At 41.1% G+C, this 23,253-nt stretch overlaps 1 protein-coding gene across 1 annotated transcript in view; it reads right to left on the reverse strand.

Annotated features, from left to right (window-relative positions):
• Positions 1-23,253, reverse strand: part of thsd7aa (thrombospondin, type I, domain containing 7Aa) — a 122,666-nt gene that overhangs the window by 28,290 nt on the left and 71,123 nt on the right. Inside the window, exons 6-13 of the mRNA XM_019259691.2 lie at positions 20,555-20,758; positions 13,275-13,469; positions 8,430-8,670; positions 5,815-5,930; positions 3,929-4,061; positions 3,116-3,219; positions 1,841-2,035; positions 1,310-1,576 (exon numbers count right to left, since the gene is read on the reverse strand). Of these exons, the coding sequence (XP_019115236.2) occupies positions 1,310-1,576; positions 1,841-2,035; positions 3,116-3,219; positions 3,929-4,061; positions 5,815-5,930; positions 8,430-8,670; positions 13,275-13,469; positions 20,555-20,758 (1,455 nt within the window). The remainder of the gene's footprint in view (positions 1-1,309; positions 1,577-1,840; positions 2,036-3,115; positions 3,220-3,928; positions 4,062-5,814; positions 5,931-8,429; positions 8,671-13,274; positions 13,470-20,554; positions 20,759-23,253) is intronic.

Consider the following 23,253-nt stretch of genomic DNA (forward strand, 5'->3'; position numbering starts at 1 on the left):
ATTACCATGTTACTCCCACAATAATCTTATAAAAAAGGAAGCCAATCAGAGACTTCTAAATAAGAGATAAAGCAAGCAGCAGCACTGACACAGAGTCCAGTATCTTTTTACAGTTATAGCCAGTTACCATCAAGCAGCCCCATACTGGGAGGAAAGCTTTGACTCAGAGATGTGTTTCTCAATGAGCAAACACAGACACGCTCATTCCCCCCAAGTGCTTTGATGTGTTCTGTATTTTCCCTGGGCTAAGATGCAGAAGACGACAGCACTTTGATTCTTAATTCCCTTTTCTCCCTTTACTGGAATATACTGTGCAATGTTAATACAGCTCACCACAAAGTGGCCTGACAGATTTGGGCTGCTGGCATCAAATACATGCCCAAGTTCCCCATGGTTGATTGTCGAATTTACACTGGAGGTTTGATAAAAGGACACGCTGATAACTGACCTTGAGCTATCTAAGAAGTCGATCGATCGTCAGGATTGTGTGAGGCAAAACAATTGTTGTCAACTTTGCATATTTCAGAGTTAATACATTAAACGTTTTCTGCATTAAAGCCTGCAGCATGACCAAAAATCAAATCACAGTGAAGAGAACTGGTAGTGACTCATTCTAGGGTCTGTCAGCAAAATAGTTTTTTTATCAATGCATTCCAAATTTATCCATTGGAGCTACACAACATAGATACATATGGTAATTTTGTGATCTGTCAACGTCAAGGTTTTGGAAATTTAAGATTAGGACATTACTGTGTGAGGCACCTGAACTTGCAAGATCACACCTAAATCTATCTTGCCAGGCTTCAAGCTATGAACCATAGTGGATCAGACTAATCAGCATCTTATAAGAAACTATAGGCAGCTATGGGCATGGTTTAACACGAGGTGTTATACAAAGAAAAGCGATTGTCCGAAGAACAATGGTAGTTCTTCAAGAGTTTAGCATAGGTCCTTCTAGTATAGAATAGTAGAGATCATTTCTTCATTGAAAGAAGAGCAAAGAATAACACCGAACGCTTTCCTTGATGGGAAAGATGATTTCACTTCTTCTCAACTGGCTTCCGTAAGAGTTTGACGATGTTATAAGATAGGTCCATTCACCTACCATTTGTGCAAGTCATGTTACCATTCTTAATTCGTTGATGTACAATGCTTTAACTTGTAAAACTCGAGGTAACTCATAGGTAATAATAATCCGAGGTAAACTTTTCTGTTTTTTCCAATTCAATTTTGATTTCTGCCTCTAAAAATAAGTTAGGGTTAGAGCTAGAGTTAGGGTTAGTGGGTTATTTGAGTATGGAAAACTCACCATGGCTGTTACAGCGAGAAGTCTCCACTATGCGGTTGTCCTGGTCATAGCACACCATGGCCTGGTAACGATATCCTTGGCCACACTCCTTGATGTCCCCTTGGACCTTCATGCCCAGTTGACCCTCCATGCGGCCGCCCTCAGGTAGGACACAATCGGACCAATTGCCCACAGGTTGGGCGTTGTATTTGTTACATGGACAGTACTGGGTCTCGCTCACGGGATACATCTGGTGGTTTTTACACTGGTCTCTCTTTTTGCTCTTACCTGCAAAAAACACATGATTTATAACTGATTAAAATGTTGCCATTTCATGACTATTGGTCCGTAAGTAACGCAGGGATCCTCCAGCTGCTCAGCTGCTTTTAGTAGAAGCCTGCTACTGGGAATTCAGATTTAGAAAAGACCAGGGAGGCCTTGATGCCGCTCAGTCAACTACAAATAAAAGTTAAAATTTAAATTCAGCTTTTCACAACGAATGATCTTACTGTAAAGGTTGATGTAATCTGGAAGTTAAAGTCTGTCACTCACCGACTAGCATCCTCTTGCGGGTCCTGACGCCCACGCAATCGGCTGTGCAGGGGGAGAACTTGGACCAGCTGCTGAGCTGACAGTCTTCCTGGCAGGGCAGCTGGCAGGGCTGCGTGAGAGGCGGCATGGAGCTGGCAAACTTAAGACACTCTTCAACGTCTGCCTGCCCACCATCCTGCTTCCGGCATGAAACAGCTACAACGGGTAAGGGAGCAAATGGAGTTGTATGAGTATGGAGACAACTCATTTTGTGGGTTGCGGTCGACTTGTGAATCATGTGAATGTCAACTCAATGTGTCCACGGTGTTTCTACAATACAATTTCTGACTTCTAACAAAAACATAAAACACACAAAAGGTGATAATATGCTATCAATGAAAACACCAATAAAAAAAAAATACAAATCATTATTTTAGAGTATCTCTCAGACTTCCTTTCTTTTACCCACAACATTTACTGCGCACACACACCCACACACATGCACAGGCATCCATGGGAAATGTAAAATGGCCTTCTGCAAGTTGTATTGAGTGAGTTGGTGAATAAGAGGCTTGTATTGAATTGTGTCTCTCCAGCTCAGAGTATACTATTACAGGTAATGGTACATAATGACAAGAGCCTCCCAAGATGGAGGAGCAGGATGCTCATCATTGGAATCAGATAATGCCCCCTGTCTTTGAGACTTTAATAGGAGTCTGAGTGTGTGCGCTGATAACACTCGGCCAGGCCACGGGCATTAGGGATACACTCAGCAAGTCATCTTAAAGCAATGCTACATGGTCTGTTTGGAGATTTTCTAATTTTCACATCACACAGCCTAAATACATTAATATAACCATGTATCTTTGTCAGTTTATGATGCTAGAGAGGTATCTATAGCGTCATCGTTTGAAGTGTCAAGCCACTGACCAAGCTGCTGTATTTGATGACTTGGGAGTGAGAACAGGCTGCACATCTACATCCCTCTTCTCATATTTTTCTTACAGCTAGATTAAAGTTTTATGCAGTCCCCAGGTACTGCTTTGATGCCAACACCCCTGTCCCAGGCTCTCGCAACAAGAGCATTTAGATGGAAAGATATGATCAATGGTTCCAGATCCCCACCGAAAACCACATCTCAGCTCAGTCACATGCCTCTTTCCGATGACTGGTCATGGTCACGCTGTTCTTCCTGCTCTGTTTCACTAATGTGTTTATGTAGAGAAGAAAATATGATGTGAAAGGTTGTGTCGTCTGTGTGTGTGTGTGTGTGTGTGTAACTGTGGCTGTCCTTACCCCGAACCTGCATGCCCGGCCCACAGATCTCCTGAGCTCCGGGACTGTCCTGACGAACTGACCATGGAACCAGCTGACATCGCCGCCACTTGTGGGTTTTCCATCTAAAAAACAGACACATTAGAATCAGAGGTGTTTTGAACTTTGATGTAAGAACAAGTCAGAGGTTGCTGGTTTAAGTCCCTTTCGGCTTTGTTGCTGAATAACGAAGTATAAGTTTGGTCAGCCAACACCACATGAATTAAGGAGTATGTACAGAGTTACAATTTGTCATCTAGACTCTTCTCTTGTCCCCTCCTTTCCTCCACAAGGAAACATCAGGAACATAGACTCAATGTCTTGGGCTTATGAAATGCTACGAACAGCAGCAGTAGTGGCAAATCAAATGAGCTGGGTATAATTAAAAAGGTGTAAGAGTGTGCCATGTAGGTGTAGTGTTATGTAATGTTTTAGAAGCGCAGTGTTCAGTCGGTGGAGTAATCATTTAATGCCAGTGGAACTCTACTGCTGGCCCTAAATTAGACATTTTTGACATACTGTAAACAACTAATGTAGGGTAATGTTTACAGCTCATTTTAAATAATTGCATCAACTCTAGAACTCTCAACGTTAGAATAAATACTGAATTTAATCAACAACAAAACTGGATGATGCTGCAGCCATATGGTACTAATTTATGGTGCTAAATTGACTACAGACCATTTTGCATTTAGAGATATCATAGCCATGAAAAATTACCAACAACGCCTACTTGTAAAATGAAACAAAGAGGATGTCAGTGAGTAATGTGTGCAGGTGTTTTTGTTCAGTTACCTGTATCCCTGACAGACAGATGGAGCCTCACACTCTCTCTCCTGACTCAGCACTTCGGGGCAGTCTTGTCCCCCATTGGCCGGTGTCTGGATGACAATACGTTTCCTGTACTGCTTCTTCTTGGTGTTACCACCTAAGCAAAGACACACATATATACACACATAATACTAAATGCAGCAGAGTGAATGTTGGTTCAAGGATGGCCCAGATTTGAAAAGAAGAGATCTTTTGTCTGCTCCTGACTGTATTTCATTAAATCTGCCCATGTAATGAAGCCCAATTAGTCTCAATTATTTAGTATTGTAATCTATTTGCTCACCCTCTGCTGATAGTCATCACTTCGAGGGGAGGCAAATACAATCAAGTGGAATATTGAATGCCATCTCCATCATTTGCTCTGTGGTATCCAATACAACTCCATGGGTGGTGGAGGTTATTGACTTAACAGGAAGTCCACGTCTATATCAGGACTATCATATCAGATTGCAGTTCCTCACAATGCCAGAGTCCCAGTGCTCCCTGTTGGAGGATCATTTATTAAGGACTCACGTCATACGGAAATAAAGAGCTTTGAGATAACAAAGGGCAAGAGTTGCAGATGGCTGTGCTGCATGCTTTACTGTGGATACTAATCCTGAACAGAATATTGCTTATCCTGTTCAAGGTCATGGCCTGTCTCCTATCCAAACATGCATTAAGACAAGCTACTTGCCTCCATGTTCACGTGTTTTTAGTGCACAATAAACATCTTTATATGAATGGATAGACGAGAGTGTCAGTGTTCCAAGGAAAAAGAAACCACGTTGACTAAAGAGTAGCAGCTTATATTTCCTCACATTATGTGAATATACACCACTGTAAAGCAGGGATGTCACTATCATTCTGTTTGCACCGTACACTACGGATGTAGAGACAACAATGACTGGATTACGTTTGATACTGAAGAAGAAACACATACAGTTATAAGGAGTGTCTTTTTCTGTAGTTTCTATGGGTTTGGATGAATAACCAAGACACCCCAGAGATTGTGCTGAATGCAGAAGTGTGTGCTTGGTATCCATGGATTTTGTTTTGACTGCAGAAGTAGAAGAACAGGTGGTATTTTTGACACAAACTGGATCAATAGTGATTCCCTGTCAATGCATATGTGTGAAGAGTAAAGTATATCACAACATTAAAGGACACTTCAGCGTGACAGAAGCAGCTGGGGATGGAATCACCGATGACACCGTTAATAGAGCTACGAAAAACACATGGATGCAGATAGAAAATAATGGAGTGATTAAAGGATTTGTTCAGCAGATGCCTCTCGGGAGAAACTATGCCAATACATAAAGTAAAACACAAGGGAATGACAGCCACACATATGTCTAACACTGAGGCTGAGACGAGCTCTCTTACTTACAGTAACCCGCCTTACATGCTTGGCAAATAGCTTCCAAATTAGCCAACACCACCAGCTGTATTGTGGAGGCAACCCGCCCCCATGGAATTGGCAATGGCCTCTACTAACGCCATGAGAATATTAAATCGCTTTATAAAATATTACCCAAGAGATATTTTTATAGAATTTTTTTTAAAAAAGCTACCACCTCCACCAATTTCCTGCAGGAAAACTCTAAAATTTCCTTTTAGAAAAAGCTCAATTGAAAAACTATGATTCCATAACATTTATTAAACATGTAACAACTCAAATAGAATTTTTGGTATTTTGTGTCAGTGTTCATGATGAGTCTATGGTCTGTCTGCCTGTGCTGAAATAATGATGAGCGTATTTGGTATGCTTCGCTGATTGAGAAACACAGCAGTACAAAAGCTTTTTATGACCACTAACACTGCAAAAACCTCACTGTGTAACCTGAAGCCAGCAAAAAGCCCGGATATACCTGCTTGACATGTCGATGGGCAGGGGCTCCAGTCGCTGTACGGGGTGACGATACAGTCTCTCTTGCATGGCAGTAAGCAGGGCCTGACGGTGTCTGGGCGCAGACTCTCCGGACACCTGCAAGTACATCATTGACATGCTCAGACACGCACACAGGGTACCCTTGAAATTCTGAGAGAGACCAATTAGATCTGAAATGAAACAAAAACTATGAGGTTAAAGTCGAGAGCGTATCAATCAAAACAAAAACTATGAGGTTAAAGTCGAGAGCGTATCAATCATTTGTTATAACAATCCCTAAATACAACACACGTTGTATGTCAAGCTACTTCTAGTAGAAATGCGAGAAAATAGGAGTGAGGAAAATAAGGAGTAAGGATAAGGAGGAAGGAAAGTAGATTATTTTGCCTAAATTGCATTTAAGGGCATTTCTTCATGTAGTCTAGAGGACTTGCTAACATTCTAGTGAAATGACATCTTAACCTATCTGTCAACATGTGACACATTTACTAGTGAAACAGAACATGCCATCATTGTATATTCTCAAGATATATCATCTGAAGTGGAGATACTGGAGAACCGCCGTGTTTATGTGGGTTTATCTTCGCGTTCATGTACGTAAGCATTTTTAGAACAAGGAACATTAATCAAAATGTCACCAGGCTTTTTATGGCGATCTACTTTTATCAGCTGACACTGGAGCATACACTTCGATATTGCTCTGTTGACTCAATAAATGTGGATGTTAATATCTTCAAATTAAAGATGCCACCCACATTTCCCTCTGGTTTCAGTCTCATTTGAAATCCAGTGTGCTATACTACAGAGGCAAAATGATTTATATATATATATAGACTGTACTTTATGTGTATTTTTAACATCAATACCAGCTTATTTTAGAGTTATGGGTATCAGTATAGGTGCCACACGCAACAAAAGTCAGAAGACGAGTATTTTTGCACTCTCCAGATTTGATTTGACAGTGCATCATCTGCAGTTTTTTCCAGTACAAATGGAGCTGTCAACATTCTGCAATGGCAGATTGAGAGGAAGTTGGAGACAGGCTTGCGAGCACAAAACTATTGTTGTGAGAAGGAGCATATCATTTGTTTATGGTAATTATCCTTCATGTCACAGTCATAGCCTAAAATGATGTTGAAAATGCTGCACACCACAAGTGAAGCAGAAGACAGAATATGTAACATTTCTGCACTGAAATGCCTAAAAATGACTGTACCTTATACGGATATATAGTTTCTTGAGTTGTGCAGTGTCTCCAGATGTTTCCAACAATGTTCAAACCCAGAGAAATCTATTATTTTATTTATGGTGCATTTAATTTGGTCAACTCTCTCCTCTAGTTGCTTTTACTTCTGGGGAGGGAGAGGAAGGAAGATGACGATTGTGACATGATGTAACATGACAATCACTGGCAATGGTCAATATTTAACAATGAAGAATACAACTCCCATGATCCCATGCTACTTCACAACATCACCAAATGATGTCTTTTGTTATTGCTTTGGTGTGAGAGATGCCCCTAGCAGCAGAAATGACATATTGAAATTTGAAACGTCAATGTAAACCCATCAATGCACCTCAGGGACTTTGTCTAATGTTTTACATTGTGCTATCACGGGCCTAAACTGTCTTGTCTCAGAATTGTTGGATGGATTGTACTTTCTGAAAATCATTTCCTTGCATTTCCTTTCATCAGTAGTAATTTCCCTGGCTGCACTCAAACTTAACCCTTTCCCAATTCATGAATTCCCTTCAGTACAAAAATAGGGGCGTCGTCTTTTTTCTAAAGCCAACCAGGAAATTAGCTATGCTGAGAAATCCCATGGCACATCCCCAATTAAAATCTGGCAAGAAGAAAACAGAGGCGTTATACATGCAATATTTTAGGACTCAATACATATATATATATTTTTTACCATTTTGGAACCGCACACCGAATTAATGTCTTAATACATTTGGATATTTTTGCCATTGTCTTTACTAGTGGCAGCTCTTACATCCTGGGCCACAGCTGGCGCTGCTGGTGAAAGCAGGTGCCCCTTTCTCCATTGATGTGAAAGTGTGTCCCAAGGCAGTAGGCTCACTGCTCAGCATGTAACAGTAGGTTTAGGAGTAAGCGCAGGAATAAAAAGTGATATTAATTTCCATACGCAGTAAGGGGGCTGGCGGGGTTTGCCTGTGTGGTGCTGCTGCGCTGCCAGAATAATGCTCCCATTCTGTTGAATAAATAAATAGATAATTCATGTTCCCAGCAGATGCCTTCAGGGGGGAAACAGACCATGATGCTTAAAACAGTTGGCCAGCAGCTCATCAGCTCATCAGCTAACACCTCTGCCAGACACCAGCAACAACAGACTAACCCACACGGCGTGTGCAAACAAAGTCTGAAATCAAAAACAAAGGCTGTCTTTCACTTTTATAAATGAAAAGCATTAATAGTTGAAGCACTGTTAATTATGTCACCACCTGAGGAGTTAGTCAGTAAAGGTGAAGGAAAACCACACAGTCATGCTGTTTGGATTTGATGTGGATGGCATTCATGTACAGCCTTTAATCACCTGAAATCCACGTGTAAGGAATAATGTGGAGTCTTACTTCTTTGGAGGAACCTGGCCCACGTTGACCCGCACACAGATGACCTTGCGGGTTTGCATCCCCACTGAGCAGGAGGCATCGTCTCCACGTGCTCGCCCTGCAGATGTGTTGGTGGCCGGGATGGAGGAGTCCTCTATGCACTGCCCCCACGAGCCCGTCTGCCAGTGGTACACGGTGCACGGATGGTCATTGCAGTTCCTCAACTCCTGCAGCGCACTGATGTTGGGACACTGGATTCCACCTGAGGATTTAACACAAACTAGAGTCTTAGCTGTACTACAGATGCAAACGCAAAATCACACCAGGACTGGTACAGGAAGACAGAAAACTTGTTGGGTAGACTAGAACTTTTTACACTGGGGCAAAGACAGATCCAAAGGAGTCTGTTTGAAGTCTGTACTCAAGTCTGTTCTCTGTATCGAGTCCTTTCTGAGACATTTCTGCTACCTCATACTTGTCTCTGTCTTGCGTTTTGACTCACACGTCATCTTTCTCTTATTTCTTAGCTACATTTGAACCTCAGTCTTGATCCAGACTCAGTAAACACTCGGCAAACACAACACCTAAAACTCGGTTTTCTCTATCCTCTCACTCTTCTGCAACTATATATTCCTACTTGTCACTTTGATCATGACGGTGACAATATTCTATAGAGTATATAAGCTACAATATAGCATAATTTCTTGCAGATAGTTGAGAATATTAAAGATCCAAGATGAGACTGACAGAATGGTGTGACTGAGAGAAAAAGGAATTGCAATTACAAATCTCTCTGCTACCTGAGCACTACAGACAGCATCATAGATTTATCAATACACAATCTACTGATATTTCAGAGTCATGGTCGGGACCAGAGATTCTAATTTATACAAACCTCAGGTAGATAAAGGACCGATGAGTCATGCAGAGTAATCTAACATATTCAACTAAATAACCCCTAATAGGCGATGGAGGGGAAGGATGGCAGATTAAAAAGTGGGAATGCATTCTGGTCATCATGTACATTATGTTTACATAGAGTATATGCACGGTTAGTAAAAATGATTTTCTGTCATAGCCAGACCACGCATTGACAGTCAAGGAAAAATATTCACCAAGAAGTGCAATGCATCCTGTTACATGCCAACAGACCAGTTGGAATGGGAGTTCTAGCCATGATGTACTGGCTCCCAGTGCCTTATTAAATGATTTTAAAGTTTGGCTACTTGTATATAAAAGTTCTAAACAAACACATTATATATCATTAAATACCCCAGCACATATTCTGAGACTGTCATCTAGTTATAACTATCCCCTCATTCCTCAGACACCATCCAATGCCTTTTTTAAACAAATATAAAAGATATATTTGTTTGACTTTGCATATAAATAGAGTCTCTCAATAATTATTCTATGTAAAACCCACTGGATCTATCCTTCTTTCACATTTTAATTTTTAATTAGACTGCATTGTTTTTATCCATATTAAGTTTTGTTATTTTATTCTTTGTGTTGCATTTACTCATTTCATTTTTATACATTGTTATTCCTGTTTTTATATATTTTCTGTGTAGACGAATTGAATAAATAAAAGTATGTTTACTGATTTCTTTTGCAAATGCTTTATAGTTTCTCATGAGAGCTTCAAATCAGGCGCTAGTGTAGCCCTAACCCTAAACCAAGCCAGAATAGAACTAGGAGAGTATGATCTTTGAACTCAGGCTGGCTGTGGAGGAGTTTGACTGGTCGGATTATTGGATTGGCCACTGAAGCGTGCAGGTCGCTGTTTTTTTCTTTTCTCCCAGCATACCCTGCAGCCTGCACTACTGCACCATAAACTCAACACCCTTGCTCAAATAAATGGATTTTTGCTGCAGCGTCTGATTTATCTCTGCCCCAAACTTCAGATATTTTGGGGACCCCCGCAAAAGTCAGATCACTCGAACTCGAACCCTGTCTAAATCTATGTAGGAATCAATGTATCTTTATCTAATATGTAAGACACTGAAGTTGTTACAGTCTCTACTGCGTACAAAGACAAAGAGCACACTTCATAAGCAGCAAAGTGAGCAGTGGAACACTCACATAAATATAAAAAACACCTGCTGTCTGGTGGGACTTTACTGGGAGAAGAATGACTGGGCTGTCTATAACAGAAAAAACTAACCTGGCTAGACAAAGAAAAGAACACCACCTTCAGAAAATCACTTGAACATAAAATCCAAAAAACAATTATACCTCAGTATGATGCTCAATTTAAGAATGATGCCTGTGGTGTAGTCAACCAAAGATAGAACCAAAACATACAAGTTGAACTTGTACATAACTACTTTAAAACATTGAATTACTGCAGAGTAAGAGTTGTTTGTTTCCCTTTAGGCATATTGCATATTTATCAGGGTCTATTTCTCTCTTTGAGAAGAAGACTATAAATCCAAAACTGCAGCAATGGCTAAGCAAACATGTTGAATCTACCTCTACAGTAATTTTAAATGATGGGAACATTCTCTCTGTCAAAGACCCGACACAATCACAGTGACAGAATACAGACTGGCTACCAGTAAGGTGTAAGGAATCTTTGTGCAGTGTTATAAATTAGCTATTAGGTTTGATTTTCCCATGATTTGTTGGAAAACAAACAAGGCTGAGAGATGAAAACAGAGAGTCTCTGGGGAGGACGACTGAGGATCGACAGAGATGAGGTGACCCAGGGGGCAGAATGTCTACGCGCAACCAGAAGCATGGACCCAGGTGGGGTGTGCACGCCACGTGACCCTCTTCACCACGAAACCTTGCCATTAGCAGCCACAATCACCTTGGGAGGAAAAGAACCCCTCTGAGAAAAAGGTCAGCCATTAGCGCCTTGGAAGGCACGGGACGACATCTTTCAGTCAGCGATGGAGCGTCTGAACCGGACATGAGAAAAGCCTCAGACAGAAGATATGGCTGACCTCTGTGTAACAGCACAGGGGTAATGTCCTTCACAGGGTCATTTATAAAAGATATTATTGGATTTCATCAGGGCGGTCATTTATCAGACCTGGAGCTCATTAGCACATACAAGGACATACCATTATTGCTGCACGGGCTAATTAAATAGTTAACTGATAAATATTTAAGTGTTACCAATTAAACTCAACATGCATTTGAAAAATGTTCAGCTCAAATGGCTACAGATCGGTTACCACATGTGCCGCCCAGACAACAATTCTTTAACAGTCTACTGCTATTTACTCAACATGACCTTGTCAGAAGATAATGCGCCCAATGTTTGTCTTGATCTGAATAATTAGCTCATACCAACACCAGCACACGCTGCCTTCATATATTACTGTTCAGTCTCAATGTGATTATGCCACCAGTGGTTCGCTTTAAGTAAGCTACTCTATATGGTACTTATATACAGTTCATTGTAACTCCAGTCCTGACATGACTGTATATTAACTTTAAAAAAAACAAATTGACATTTTTTATATACATTTATTGACTTTTTTGTTCAAGTATGTGAGTCCTCTAAAAACATGTGAAAAGACTTCCAATGATATATTTGTGAAATGTGGATTTAGAGGTTAAAACAGTTTTTGCTCATTTCTACCCGATTTTGACAATTTCATTTACCACACCCCACATCAACCTGTCTGGTTCCACAATCACTGGTCATCCATGTAAAACTGCAGCAGTGTCTGCCTCCTAAATGCTAGGGAAAGCTATAAACAGACTGCAGGCTGCATGGTCATCCCCCCTGAAGCCCCAGCATGCACAATGGAGCAGGAGTATCCATTCACAAGGTAATCCATTATGTATGAAGTGACTCCTTATCCAGCATGGATGCTGCAGTTGTTAATATGCCGGAGACAGCGCGTCACGCAATGTGGTCCAGAAGTCAGACGCAAGAGCTGTTAAAAATGATAGCAGGGACGTAAAAGATAAAATTCTGATCTGCTGCCCAGCCCGGACACTATAACCGTCTCTGCAGCCTTTTTTCCCCCCACATAACAAGGTTTAGTGAGAATGGCTCAGTTCTCACAGTGTGATCGGCAGCTTGAAGGGTTGGGTTTTCACCCAGAGGCACTCATTCAGTAATATTCCATCACCATTTAAATACCCACTACTCACCTTGGGGTTTGAACCCCTTAATGTTAAGGAATACTCAACGCTACCACTAGTGTGTAAGAGCTTTTTTTTTTTTTTTTCCTTCTAAAAGCACGGGGATTTTGCTGGGCCAGCAAATCGACTGGAAGAGATTACATCAAGGTAGCTACATTTCTATTTCCCTCTAGTTAAACATATGGAGACTACATACTACATCAGCAAAACTCACTTGCTGTCATCTAAGAACATCTAATATAAATGTACCGAAGATTGGACGAACCGACGACAGCATGGAAGGACCTTGAACAGAAAAGGTATAAAGGCAAGTCCTTGTGAATTTTTAAAAAGCATGAACAAATTGTACAATAAAGCTTAAAAAGAATAACCACTACGCTTTAGTCTTGCAACAGTTCAGCTCATTTTTCTTTAAACTCTCTTACCCTGCATCACAGTAACCCACGCCACAACCTTTGCCGTCGCTGCAGAGGAGCACACAGAGCAATTCATTTCACTTTGACATTTCACTTGTGGTATAAGGAGGAGAGGAAAATTAGATATATGTAAAGAAATGGGTTTTAAGACTTGCATGACTTGCATGATCATGGTACTAGACCAATATAGATTTGTTAATGTACAGTAGATGCTGATCTGTAGATGGCTAGGCCAGGATTAGAGGAATGGTTAGGGTTGACGGATTCCTAATTGATTGAAAGGTTCACATGAGGTTCATACATTGGCAAGAATCTGTCTGTGCATGGGTTTAGATGTTCTTACCTTCTCCTGCGTTATAGGCAAGGATGGAGCGAGCTCTTGTCTGCTTTCCCTCAGTGTTTTTTCCAGAACAGGTATGGGAGCACAGAGACCATGGGGTCCAAGGACTCAGGGCACAGTCCTTTGGGCAAGGCACCTCACAGATGGCTGGCATGGGCAGGATGGCATCACGACAGAGCTGCCTCTCTACGTACTGACCTGCATGAACAAAAGCACATTTAGTGTATTAAAAATGTGTTGAAAGACAAAATAAATAAGTCAATGAAGACGTTGGAGCAACCAGTATTAATGGTTTGCCATGGTTTGTTTGAGGAATGAACCAATATTCCATCTGTGTGACCAGACCCCATCTTGACCTATTGTTGGGTCACTTCCCATTAATAGAAATCATTAAAATAAAAGTGCATTATTAAAAAGCAAACTGTACGTATATTGCAGTTGATATTTGCTAACACATTTTAGTTGTATTTATGCCCAAAACAGAACAAACCAAACCAAAGACAACATAAAAATCACACAAAAATGTTTTTTATAAATAAATGAAAGGTTGAAAAGAATAAAATGAATATGTGTACTGGTGACTGGTAACATGCTCTACACTGAGCCGAAATATGTTAATTTCAAAATCTATGTGTCTGAGTAGAGCGTGTATCCTTTGCAGGGACATCTGGCAGTGAAATAAAACTATATATCATGGATTCTCAGTGGAAAAGAGGCTGCAAAGCACTGTTTTGTTTGTTTCTGAAAATGGACCCACACATACTTTGGTAGAAGGTAGGCGTAAAGGTAGAAAAGCTGAAGCAGTCTTCGTAATATGTCAACCAAGTCCAAAATGTGTCTGCATACTTCATTGCAGTACATAAATGACATAGTCTTGACCCTTATGAATACATTTCACATGTTTAATGCATAATGCCCCTTAAATGGACAACATTAATACTTCAACACACTCTGACATCGGTCAGTGAATAAAATGGGGCTGATTTAGAGAGACTTACAGCTGGAGTGGCTCAGATCTACTTGCAGAGCCATGACGTTCTTCAATACAGATAGTCCTAAATAACTTAAGGGGAGTGGAGGTCTGAGAATGCTTACTATATACGTTCAATGATTTGTTTTTGGAGGGGTGGGGAGAGCTGAGATGCTGAAGTAACCAATATTGATGCAGATCTGCAGGTTGACCTCACTCTCTGCACTCCTCTCATCCCATTCTGTCCCAGCCCGAGGTGTTGCTGAAGGACTGTATCTGCGAAAATCTCATTGTGAAGAGCTAGAAGAATGGCAACTAGTGATAGGCCTGGGACCCCAGGGGAAAAAACAGATCCATTTTCATCAGAGGGAGACAACGAGAGATCAATAAGAGGCCAGTCAAGAGAAACTCTGAGGGATGCCACATGGCTGTGGGGGTGGGGGTCTGGGTAAGATGGTGATGGAGGATGTATGGAGCCTTGACAGGGGTAATAGAAGACTTCCAGATGCTGGAGGAAATCATTAAAGTGTCTGTATGGCACTGATGGCTTTCATGTCCTTTTGTTGGAGTTGACTGTTTTGATAATTAAACATCCTATCTTCGACGCTGGAACAGTCATACATAGAGCTAGAAAAGTAACCATTAATGTTTTAAGTCCATCCAACTCTTTGGTCCAATGTCATGATATGTGGTGCATGCTTGGGGTTCCCAGGGGATGATTCCTAGTGTTAACAGTGTTCCTGTTGTATGTAAGATACATCAAAATTGAATAGACAAAAGTGACATGACATTTGCTGAGCACGTTCCTGCACCTCAGAGCATTAACCCTTCCCATTTTAGGCCCATTCTTTGTCCTGGCAAATCACCATAAAACCTTTAGAGATAAGGTTGACAAGGTTATTTGGATGGTTAGGCCAAAAGAGTGCATGACTTTGACACGGGACTCCATGGTGCACATTGGACACCTTTTTTTTAAGTCTAACCGGCCGTGGCATATTTATTGCTGACTTGACCTCAGAGCCCTGCTTATCCCAAATGAGGTACCTACAGTGTCATATTTTTAACCACTGAAGCAAGCAGCAGTAATTGACAAGTTGGGGGTGAGAATGTGACACAAATGAAGCACAGTTTTGGTGGGTTTCCTTGACAACGGTGGTGTTAAATGATCCATTTTGTAAATCTACTGGGCGGTTAGCTTTCCAATGAGCTACCGTGTCAGCAGTTATGACATAGGTAGTTAAGTTACATTCTAGGAACAGGCTGAAATATTACCGCAGACAGAGTAACATAAATTGTGTCACTTTTCTGGTAAATGAACGACTTGCAGTGTAAATGAAAGTCGTATCAAAAGAGGCCTTGTAGCATAGCAGGGAGGAAGAGTTTCGTAGAAAGCACCTTCCTCTCCTGTTCTGCAAGGTGTTCAAAATCATTCTGCTAAACTCACAGATCTGAGGAGCCGAAGTGATATCAGTTCGCCCCGAAGCTCAGCAAGCAATTGAAGCGATCAAAGGGAAAAATTTCCTTTTTTAACATTACACGCATCAGACAAGTCAAACCGCTGTCTGAACTGCTGTTGATGGAAACATACCAGACGGAGGCTGACGTCTCCTCTATTCAATTCTGCCACATCCGGGGGAAAATTGCCTCTCACACAGTCAGAGGTAATGGGGAAGAAAGGCAGAGTAAATCCAAGCTGACTGCGTGGAGCAGGCTGTGTTAATCTAATTTACCAATAAGTCTGATTCAACAGGGTACTATAAAAAGGAAGCCCACACCTCTTTAGCTGAGTGCCCTTTTAGAAGATGGAAGCTGAAGTAGAGAGAAAGAAAGAAAGATGGAGATGAGGTCACCTTGAGTTTTCCTTTTAAGGCTGGGACTGAAACTACTTACCTGGATGTATTCAACGGTCATCTAAATGGATACAGATAATAAAGAGTGCCCTAAGAAATACAGCGACAGAGGAGAGCAGGTAAAGACGGATTGTTAAAGGATGAGTATAGGAGATTTTCCTTTGATCTGAAAATGCCACAGTCTATAATGATGTTAACTGAAAGAAAATCATGTTTCTCTTATGTACACGCATGGTTCACCTTTTGGCTCTGAAGTGACTAATGGAGACAGGATGTTTTGAAGTTGGTATTGAGCAAGAGTGCTGTAGCAGCAGCATCAAAACCTGAACTCTTGACATGTAAATCTGTCACATCTGCAGAAAGAGGCATCAGGGTCAAATCCTGGCTGGACTCTTTGGATTTCCAACACTTACAGGATATATGGCTAAAGCTACAGCCTCATCCCCATCAATGACAAAACCTATAGTGCTAGAAAAACTGACAAAGAAACAGGTACAGCTGTAATCATAGTCATATAGACAGCTCCATAGGCACAGTCCCCAGCCAGTTACAGCTGTGCAGGTCAGAGCCAAAGGGTGTAAAGGTTTAGCTCCGTCTGATCAGTAGAAATATGTTTGCTGTGTTTCACTTTGATCGTGTGAAATATGAGGTCCACTCGTCCTAATTCTTTGTTGTTGTCTTTGTAATTAAACAGGCTCTATTCTATTATCGCCTACAGCTTTAACATTCAGCAATTTCTTCTACTTATTCCGAACTGATAAGAACACCAAACAAGCATGTTCAACATGTCGGCTTCACTATAGACTTACTGTAAATCTTAACATTAAAAATGTAAAAAACAATAATACAGTTCTGAGCCACGCCGATGCGTCCTGCTGCTTCGTAATGAATTATCTTTCAAGGACGGTTCTCGTCTAATTTTTCAGGGGAAACGCGAGCAAAGATAATTAGTTGTGGAGAACAAGTCAGTTTGCTGTGAGGACGGTGGTAATTGCTGCCACTGCAACAACACGGAGCAGTGCAGCCTGTGAATGGGGACCTTGATTATGAGTATGATATGGAAACTGATGAACAACCCCCATCTCTTTCTCACTCTCTCTTCCTCTTTCTCATTCTCCCCAGAGCCCTCATTAGCAGCTACTGTGTTATGGTTCAGGAATCTACCCATAACAGGCATACCCCCCCCTTAACACACACACACACGCAAACACAATACACATACACACACCATTTTGGTGGGAGAAAATGAAGAAGAAAGATTGGATGAAATTATATTATTCAGGTCATAATTATTCATTAATGGAAAGAATCGTTTTTTTAGGTTTCTGACTTAAGGATTGATATAAAAACAAAGCTGTAAACATTACTCACATCTATAACTGCTGTCTTGTACCAGCTTATATCACCTTTACTGTTGACTTTTCAGGCTGTTCTGTCCTTGGTTTTCTCTCTTTTTCTCCCCCCATTTGTTTTTCTGTCCTTTCACTCGGCGTTTCGCCTGCAGGTCGCATAATCTAAACCTTACATTGCACCCCTTGCAAAAACAATCAAATTAAAAATGTATCAGAGCAATTCTCTCAAGGTGTTTTGGCTTGTGCAGCTTACAATTACAAATGTTTGCTTTTTTCTCAGACAGCCGCGGAGAATATGTGAGGGCGCTGGAAGTCAGCATTTAAAATCCCTTTGATTTGGGCAAATTTCATCCTGATTTAGGAAAATCAAAGACAGAAAATATATTTCCCACAATCCCGGTTGCTTCCTCTTCCCACCTTTCCCTGATCACAATAAGCATGTGTTATTTTTCATAACATGTTATGCCTTTTGTAAGTTTGAACATTTGAGCCTCGTTCATACTAGATGCACAAAGGTCCAGCAGATTTCACTTTTAATTGGACTCAGTGGCTTTTTATGCATAAAGCAGTTTAAAGGCTGTTTACTGCATCTATGTATGGTAAATACATTATCCCAAACTTGGACTGGTGAATTATCATTGTGTAGATGGCACCATGATCATTATGGATGGTTTTCAGTAATTCTGTCCATTGATGATCCTATGAATTTTTTGTCTTTTGCCACTGGTAATAAATCTGCCCTCTCAGAAAAAAAAAATGAGATAAAGGTTTAAATGTTTTGGCATACAGGCATAATTAAAAGTCTGCCAAATTAGCTCTCAGCAGTTCCTATTTTGGTGTACCCATGGATGTTCAGACAACTATTACTGGATTACTCTGATTCTGAAGAAAACTTAAAAACTGGCAGGAAAGTTCTGTAGTTCATGCAGTATCTTTATCTCAAATCCCTTCTACGAACCCAACAAAAACTTTGCCATCGATTCTTCCAATGAAGAAATGCTCTGCGGTTTTATTATAACTGATGCTAGCAGCACTTATGCGAACCTAATTATCAGCTTTTCAGCCTGTTATCACACATCTAACCATGCCCCTGGCTCATGCTGTAGCTGCCAGTAGCTCCTCACAGGAACGCTGATTGGTCCAGGACCACTCTGTGTTGGCACATAGCCCGAAACTTGGCAAAATGAATTGTCGTGTGATTTCGTGAGCATAGATGTTTATAGCAGCAGCAGATTTGCAATGCTGGTGAAATCTGTACCTGGAACATTAACACAACAACTGCAGACTACTAAATCCGCCGCCTTAGAGCCGATTGATCCAAACACTGGAGGTCCTTATTGAATTATTGAAGTAGAAGGAGACAAACCAATAGTTCGAAGCTTGGCAAGATCGATTCTTGAGTGATCTCATGATCTCGCTAGTCTATGCCTCTCAAGGTTAATACTGAGGGTCCTGGGTCAGTTCTGAACCGGTTGACAGGTGGAAAAAACTGAATGTGTAGTAAGTTAGCCTTTGTGTGAACTGTGACTTGATGTCTGAGAGAAAATTTGGACTCCAGACCACTTGAAAATGAAGTTGTCAGACATTTTTCTCCTTGTCCCATGAGTTAAACTCTGGGAGTGATGAATCTCACATCCTACAGAATCTTTAAAAATGATTAAATAAGGGTTTCTCTGCAGCAGTTGGTCTGTAGACACAGTAACCCCCACACTTTCCGTCAGATGTTAGAAATATTTGTTATTTTTGCTGACGTGTGACGTTTAAAGTCAGATGTAGCATCTAGAACTACTATTTCTCTGCAACTGTAGTCAAAACAAAGTCAGAGTTTCTCTTGAGAGAAGCTTTGTCTATCTTCTTCCCATGTGAAGTAACTGGAAGTTTATGAGACTTTCAAAGTAGCTTCACAAACACTGTGGGTAGATGTGCAAGACGAGAGAAGGGAATCGTTTTTTGTACCATGGAGAACTAATGCTAAACAGTGTTAGAGGTTCTATTGCCCAGAAATGTATTGCCCTGCCTGCTGTTTCCCAGGTATACTGAGCTATGAACCAGAAAACAGCTGCTTAGTCCTTGGGTAAGAGGTGTGTGAGTGTGTGATAGAAAGAGAGCTCCCTCAGGCAGTGCCAACACTGTTTTCCTGGAGCCTTACATTTGCTTCCAGCTCGGTTTTGGCCAGCTGCCTGTGCTGCAACCCAAGGGAAAGCAGCTCTACACACACACACACACACAGGAACACAATATATTTGCTTAGAATAGCACAAACAATAGAGGAATATCTTCCTACAACAAATACAGTAATTACAATGTTGGGCGGTTAGCCAAGGCTATAGGGCTCACGGTTTGGCAGTTCAAAGAGAGGCCACGCAACTCTACAGCAATCAGAGCTGAGCAAACTGACAACACATTGAACACAACCTCCGAACAAAGTAGAAACAGCTCCAGTTATCTGCTAATTAGCTCATGAGTTCAACGGAGCCACCTCATGATGGCTGCTACAATTATTGTTCCAAACATCTGCGACTGTCTCAAACTGAAAAAGGAACAAGCTCATTGCAGAGCGTGACATGCGTCACACACACCCACGCTTGCTTGTTGCTTTCCATTTGAGGCCTCGCACCGGCTTTCGGCACGATGTGTCTCATCATGAGTTGATGCACGTCAACGCATTAAGATTTGATGCCGTCCAAATTTTTTCCCCGCATCAAAATGTGTCACCTTTTTTTTCCGATAATTTTATCACATTCACTCAGAACATCTCACCTACCGGTACTGTGTCTGCCTCACCTGTCTGTGTGACGGGCCCAGTGTGTGCTACAGACATCAGCTGATGCCTGTCAAATTAGGCAACACTGTCGACCTGATTTCTTTTTCGAAAGAAAATGACATTGTGCCAATGTGCATTGGGTTTACAGCCACAGTCTGTGGGTGTAAGTGCAAGTCATCAAGTAACCAAACTGGCATTTGAAGGGTTAAAATCCTCAAAATGATTGAATGTTTGGTATTTTTGAGCATGGCTGAATTTCTTTAAGAGATTTTTGAACCAAAAGTGCTTTTGGTACCAGTTGCTGCCAAACCTAAAGAGTTTCTTTAAGATCAAACGCGTCTACTCACCATCACTGTTGACGCACTGCACTTGTGGGTTCTGGGTTCCTGGTCCACACTCCTTCTCGTTATCAGGTATGCACTCCTCCAGTTTAACCACCAACCAGTCGTAGCAGCTGGGGTCTTCGCACGGTATTGCCTCCACCAGGTGGGGGCAGTTGCCCGTCCCGCCTGTCGGCTCATTGATGATCTTCCTCTTCCTCATTTTGAAGCCTATCGGGGGAACAACAGGAATCTAATGAAGTAAATGAGCACAAAACAGCCCCACGCTAATGCAACTGTAAGCACATTAACTTCACTCTACGGTCACAGTGTGCCTTTGATGATAGCTGTAATATTACATTGAACGTGACAGTCCATTAGGCCTAAAGTTGACAGAATATACAAGAAGAACTTCAGATAATGACTGTTTTTATTCTTCTCTCATTACAGTAGCTTTTATCCAAAGTGACTAATGCATGTAGGGATCCATTAATTACACTGGGGTTTGTTCTCATGTGTGCAACGTTTCCTCTGCTCAAGGGCATGGGATTCCATGACACAGGTCCTGGGAAGCTGGGGGATGTTAACTCCAGCCCATCCAAGGTCACCCACCCCCTAATCCACACTCCTGCTCCAGCCCGATAAGGCAGCAGAGCCCTGCAGTGTCTGCAGGTCTCAGGTGGAGACAGCAGAATCTCCCCCTTTTCTATTTCATTTTTGTCTCTCTCCCCCCCTCAAAACCTTTATTTAATCAGGCAGGTCAGCGGAACATGCGCCGCCATGTGTCTAGACCCATTGATGGAGGTTTTATCTGGTTGGAGGGGGGTTGGGGGACGGATGTATGAAGGAAGATGAGACTTGGGGTGCAGGGAATTCAATTCTATCAGGCATCATTCACGTGCTATCTGTAGGGTGTATTATGAATGGCATGGCTGTAAGATAGCAGCGCTCTCAGAGCGAGAAGCTTCATTTTGAGTGAAGACACACGTACATGCGATGACAAATTTTTAATGTTTACATTTTGAAAATTACAATTTTTAAATCCCAAGAGTCTTGGGATTTATCTCACATCATGAACAGTGATAAAGCTGCATTATTTCTATATTATATATGCACTGTATCAACTGTATCAGCTGTAAAACTTTTGTCTGGATTATCAGAAAATGCTTGCTTTGTTAATCTGTACATATTTTTTCTACTTATCTGCTTCTAACTGTAAAATTTAATGAGCTGTTACCAACTAACATTAATTCTGTGGGTTTACACACGATGAAACTCTTGGCTGGCTGGATGAAACGGTCATTTACGCCATTTATGTTCATGCTCGTGGTCATTCTGATGTGTCGAAAGACGACAGCGGACTGTCTTCCCGCTGATTAAAAAGGCAAACACAGTGGTGGATTGTCTCCTTCAACTAATCTAGCGTCTAACTCGTAGCACTGCATCGTTTTTAGACAGCTTCTTAGCCAGGTGGTTGTCATATCAAACAGCTTCAGGATACTGTAATCTAAATGTTTTTTTCCTTCATAGTTTTGGGCGAATGTGTGTGCAAACAGTGGTGTAATTATACACCCAGCAGACAAACATTAGTATTAATTTGAGGTTGTTTTTCTAGCCCAGTATTCTCTGTGTTCGGTCTCCATCAAGTCCTTAAGAGCAAAGATTCTTTAGCTCCCTACAGTTTATGTTCACCAGCTAACTGCGGGAAACAAGACAGATGACTGCAAAACAATTAGATAAGATGCTAAATGAAGACTGCAGAGTTGGGTGTTAACTCTCTTTAGGGTTTTATCTCCATGAGCCACACCCTTTACATCATGTGTAAACATTTAATCCACTTTAATATAAATGCATTGATTCAGTATGTGCAGATTTGATGTATGTATTATTTTAAGATAATCTGAAGCTAAACATTAGCTTGACCAACTACAGCAAAGAAATATCTAGTAGTAATATATAAGCGCATCATTACTGGTCAAAGGTTATTTGAAATGGGCAGCTGGGGGCTGCAAATAACAATTATATAACAATTGAGTACAGTGGTCCCTCGTTTATCGTGGGGGATACGTTCTAAAAATAACCCGCAATAAACGAAATCCGCGAAGTAAGTTTTACAATTATTATATATGTTTTAAGGCCGTAAAACCCCTTACCACACACTTTTATACACCTTTTTACACGCATTTTGTACAGTACTCCCTTAGTTAATCAGGAACACATGTGCGGTTCTCCCTTAGCCAATTTAGGACGCAGAACACAATGCGCGTTCATACTGTACAGTACGGTGTAAAATAAAGCATGCAAAATTACACTAAATAAATCCGCAAAACAGCGAGTCCGCGAAAAGTGAACCGCGATATAGCGAGGGACGACTGTATTGCCAAAAATATCACCAATCTCACCATAAACAAGCAAATTTGGCATTTTATGTACATTTCATGTATAAACACGATGAGTTGTGCGTGTGTATGCTTGATACAAACTTTTATTTTAATACTATGCATGCCGTTGTGGCCTAGAGTTAGAATTATGCAGAGGAAGAACTAAATAGATGTGGAATATTGTTCAGAGACAATACAATAGGAGAATATTCAGCCTTAACTGTCATTCGGATACTAGAAAGCTGTGCATCCCTCTTCAGTAGATCATAACGTACAAATAAGCTTTCAGCAAACAAATGATGTCCATGTTCTGTGTCACGAGGATACAAAGATTTGAAAGCGAGA

This window comes from Larimichthys crocea, chromosome XIII (assembly GCF_000972845.2).
Source record: "Larimichthys crocea isolate SSNF chromosome XIII, L_crocea_2.0, whole genome shotgun sequence".
Classification (NCBI taxonomy): Eukaryota; Metazoa; Chordata; class Actinopteri; family Sciaenidae; genus Larimichthys; species Larimichthys crocea.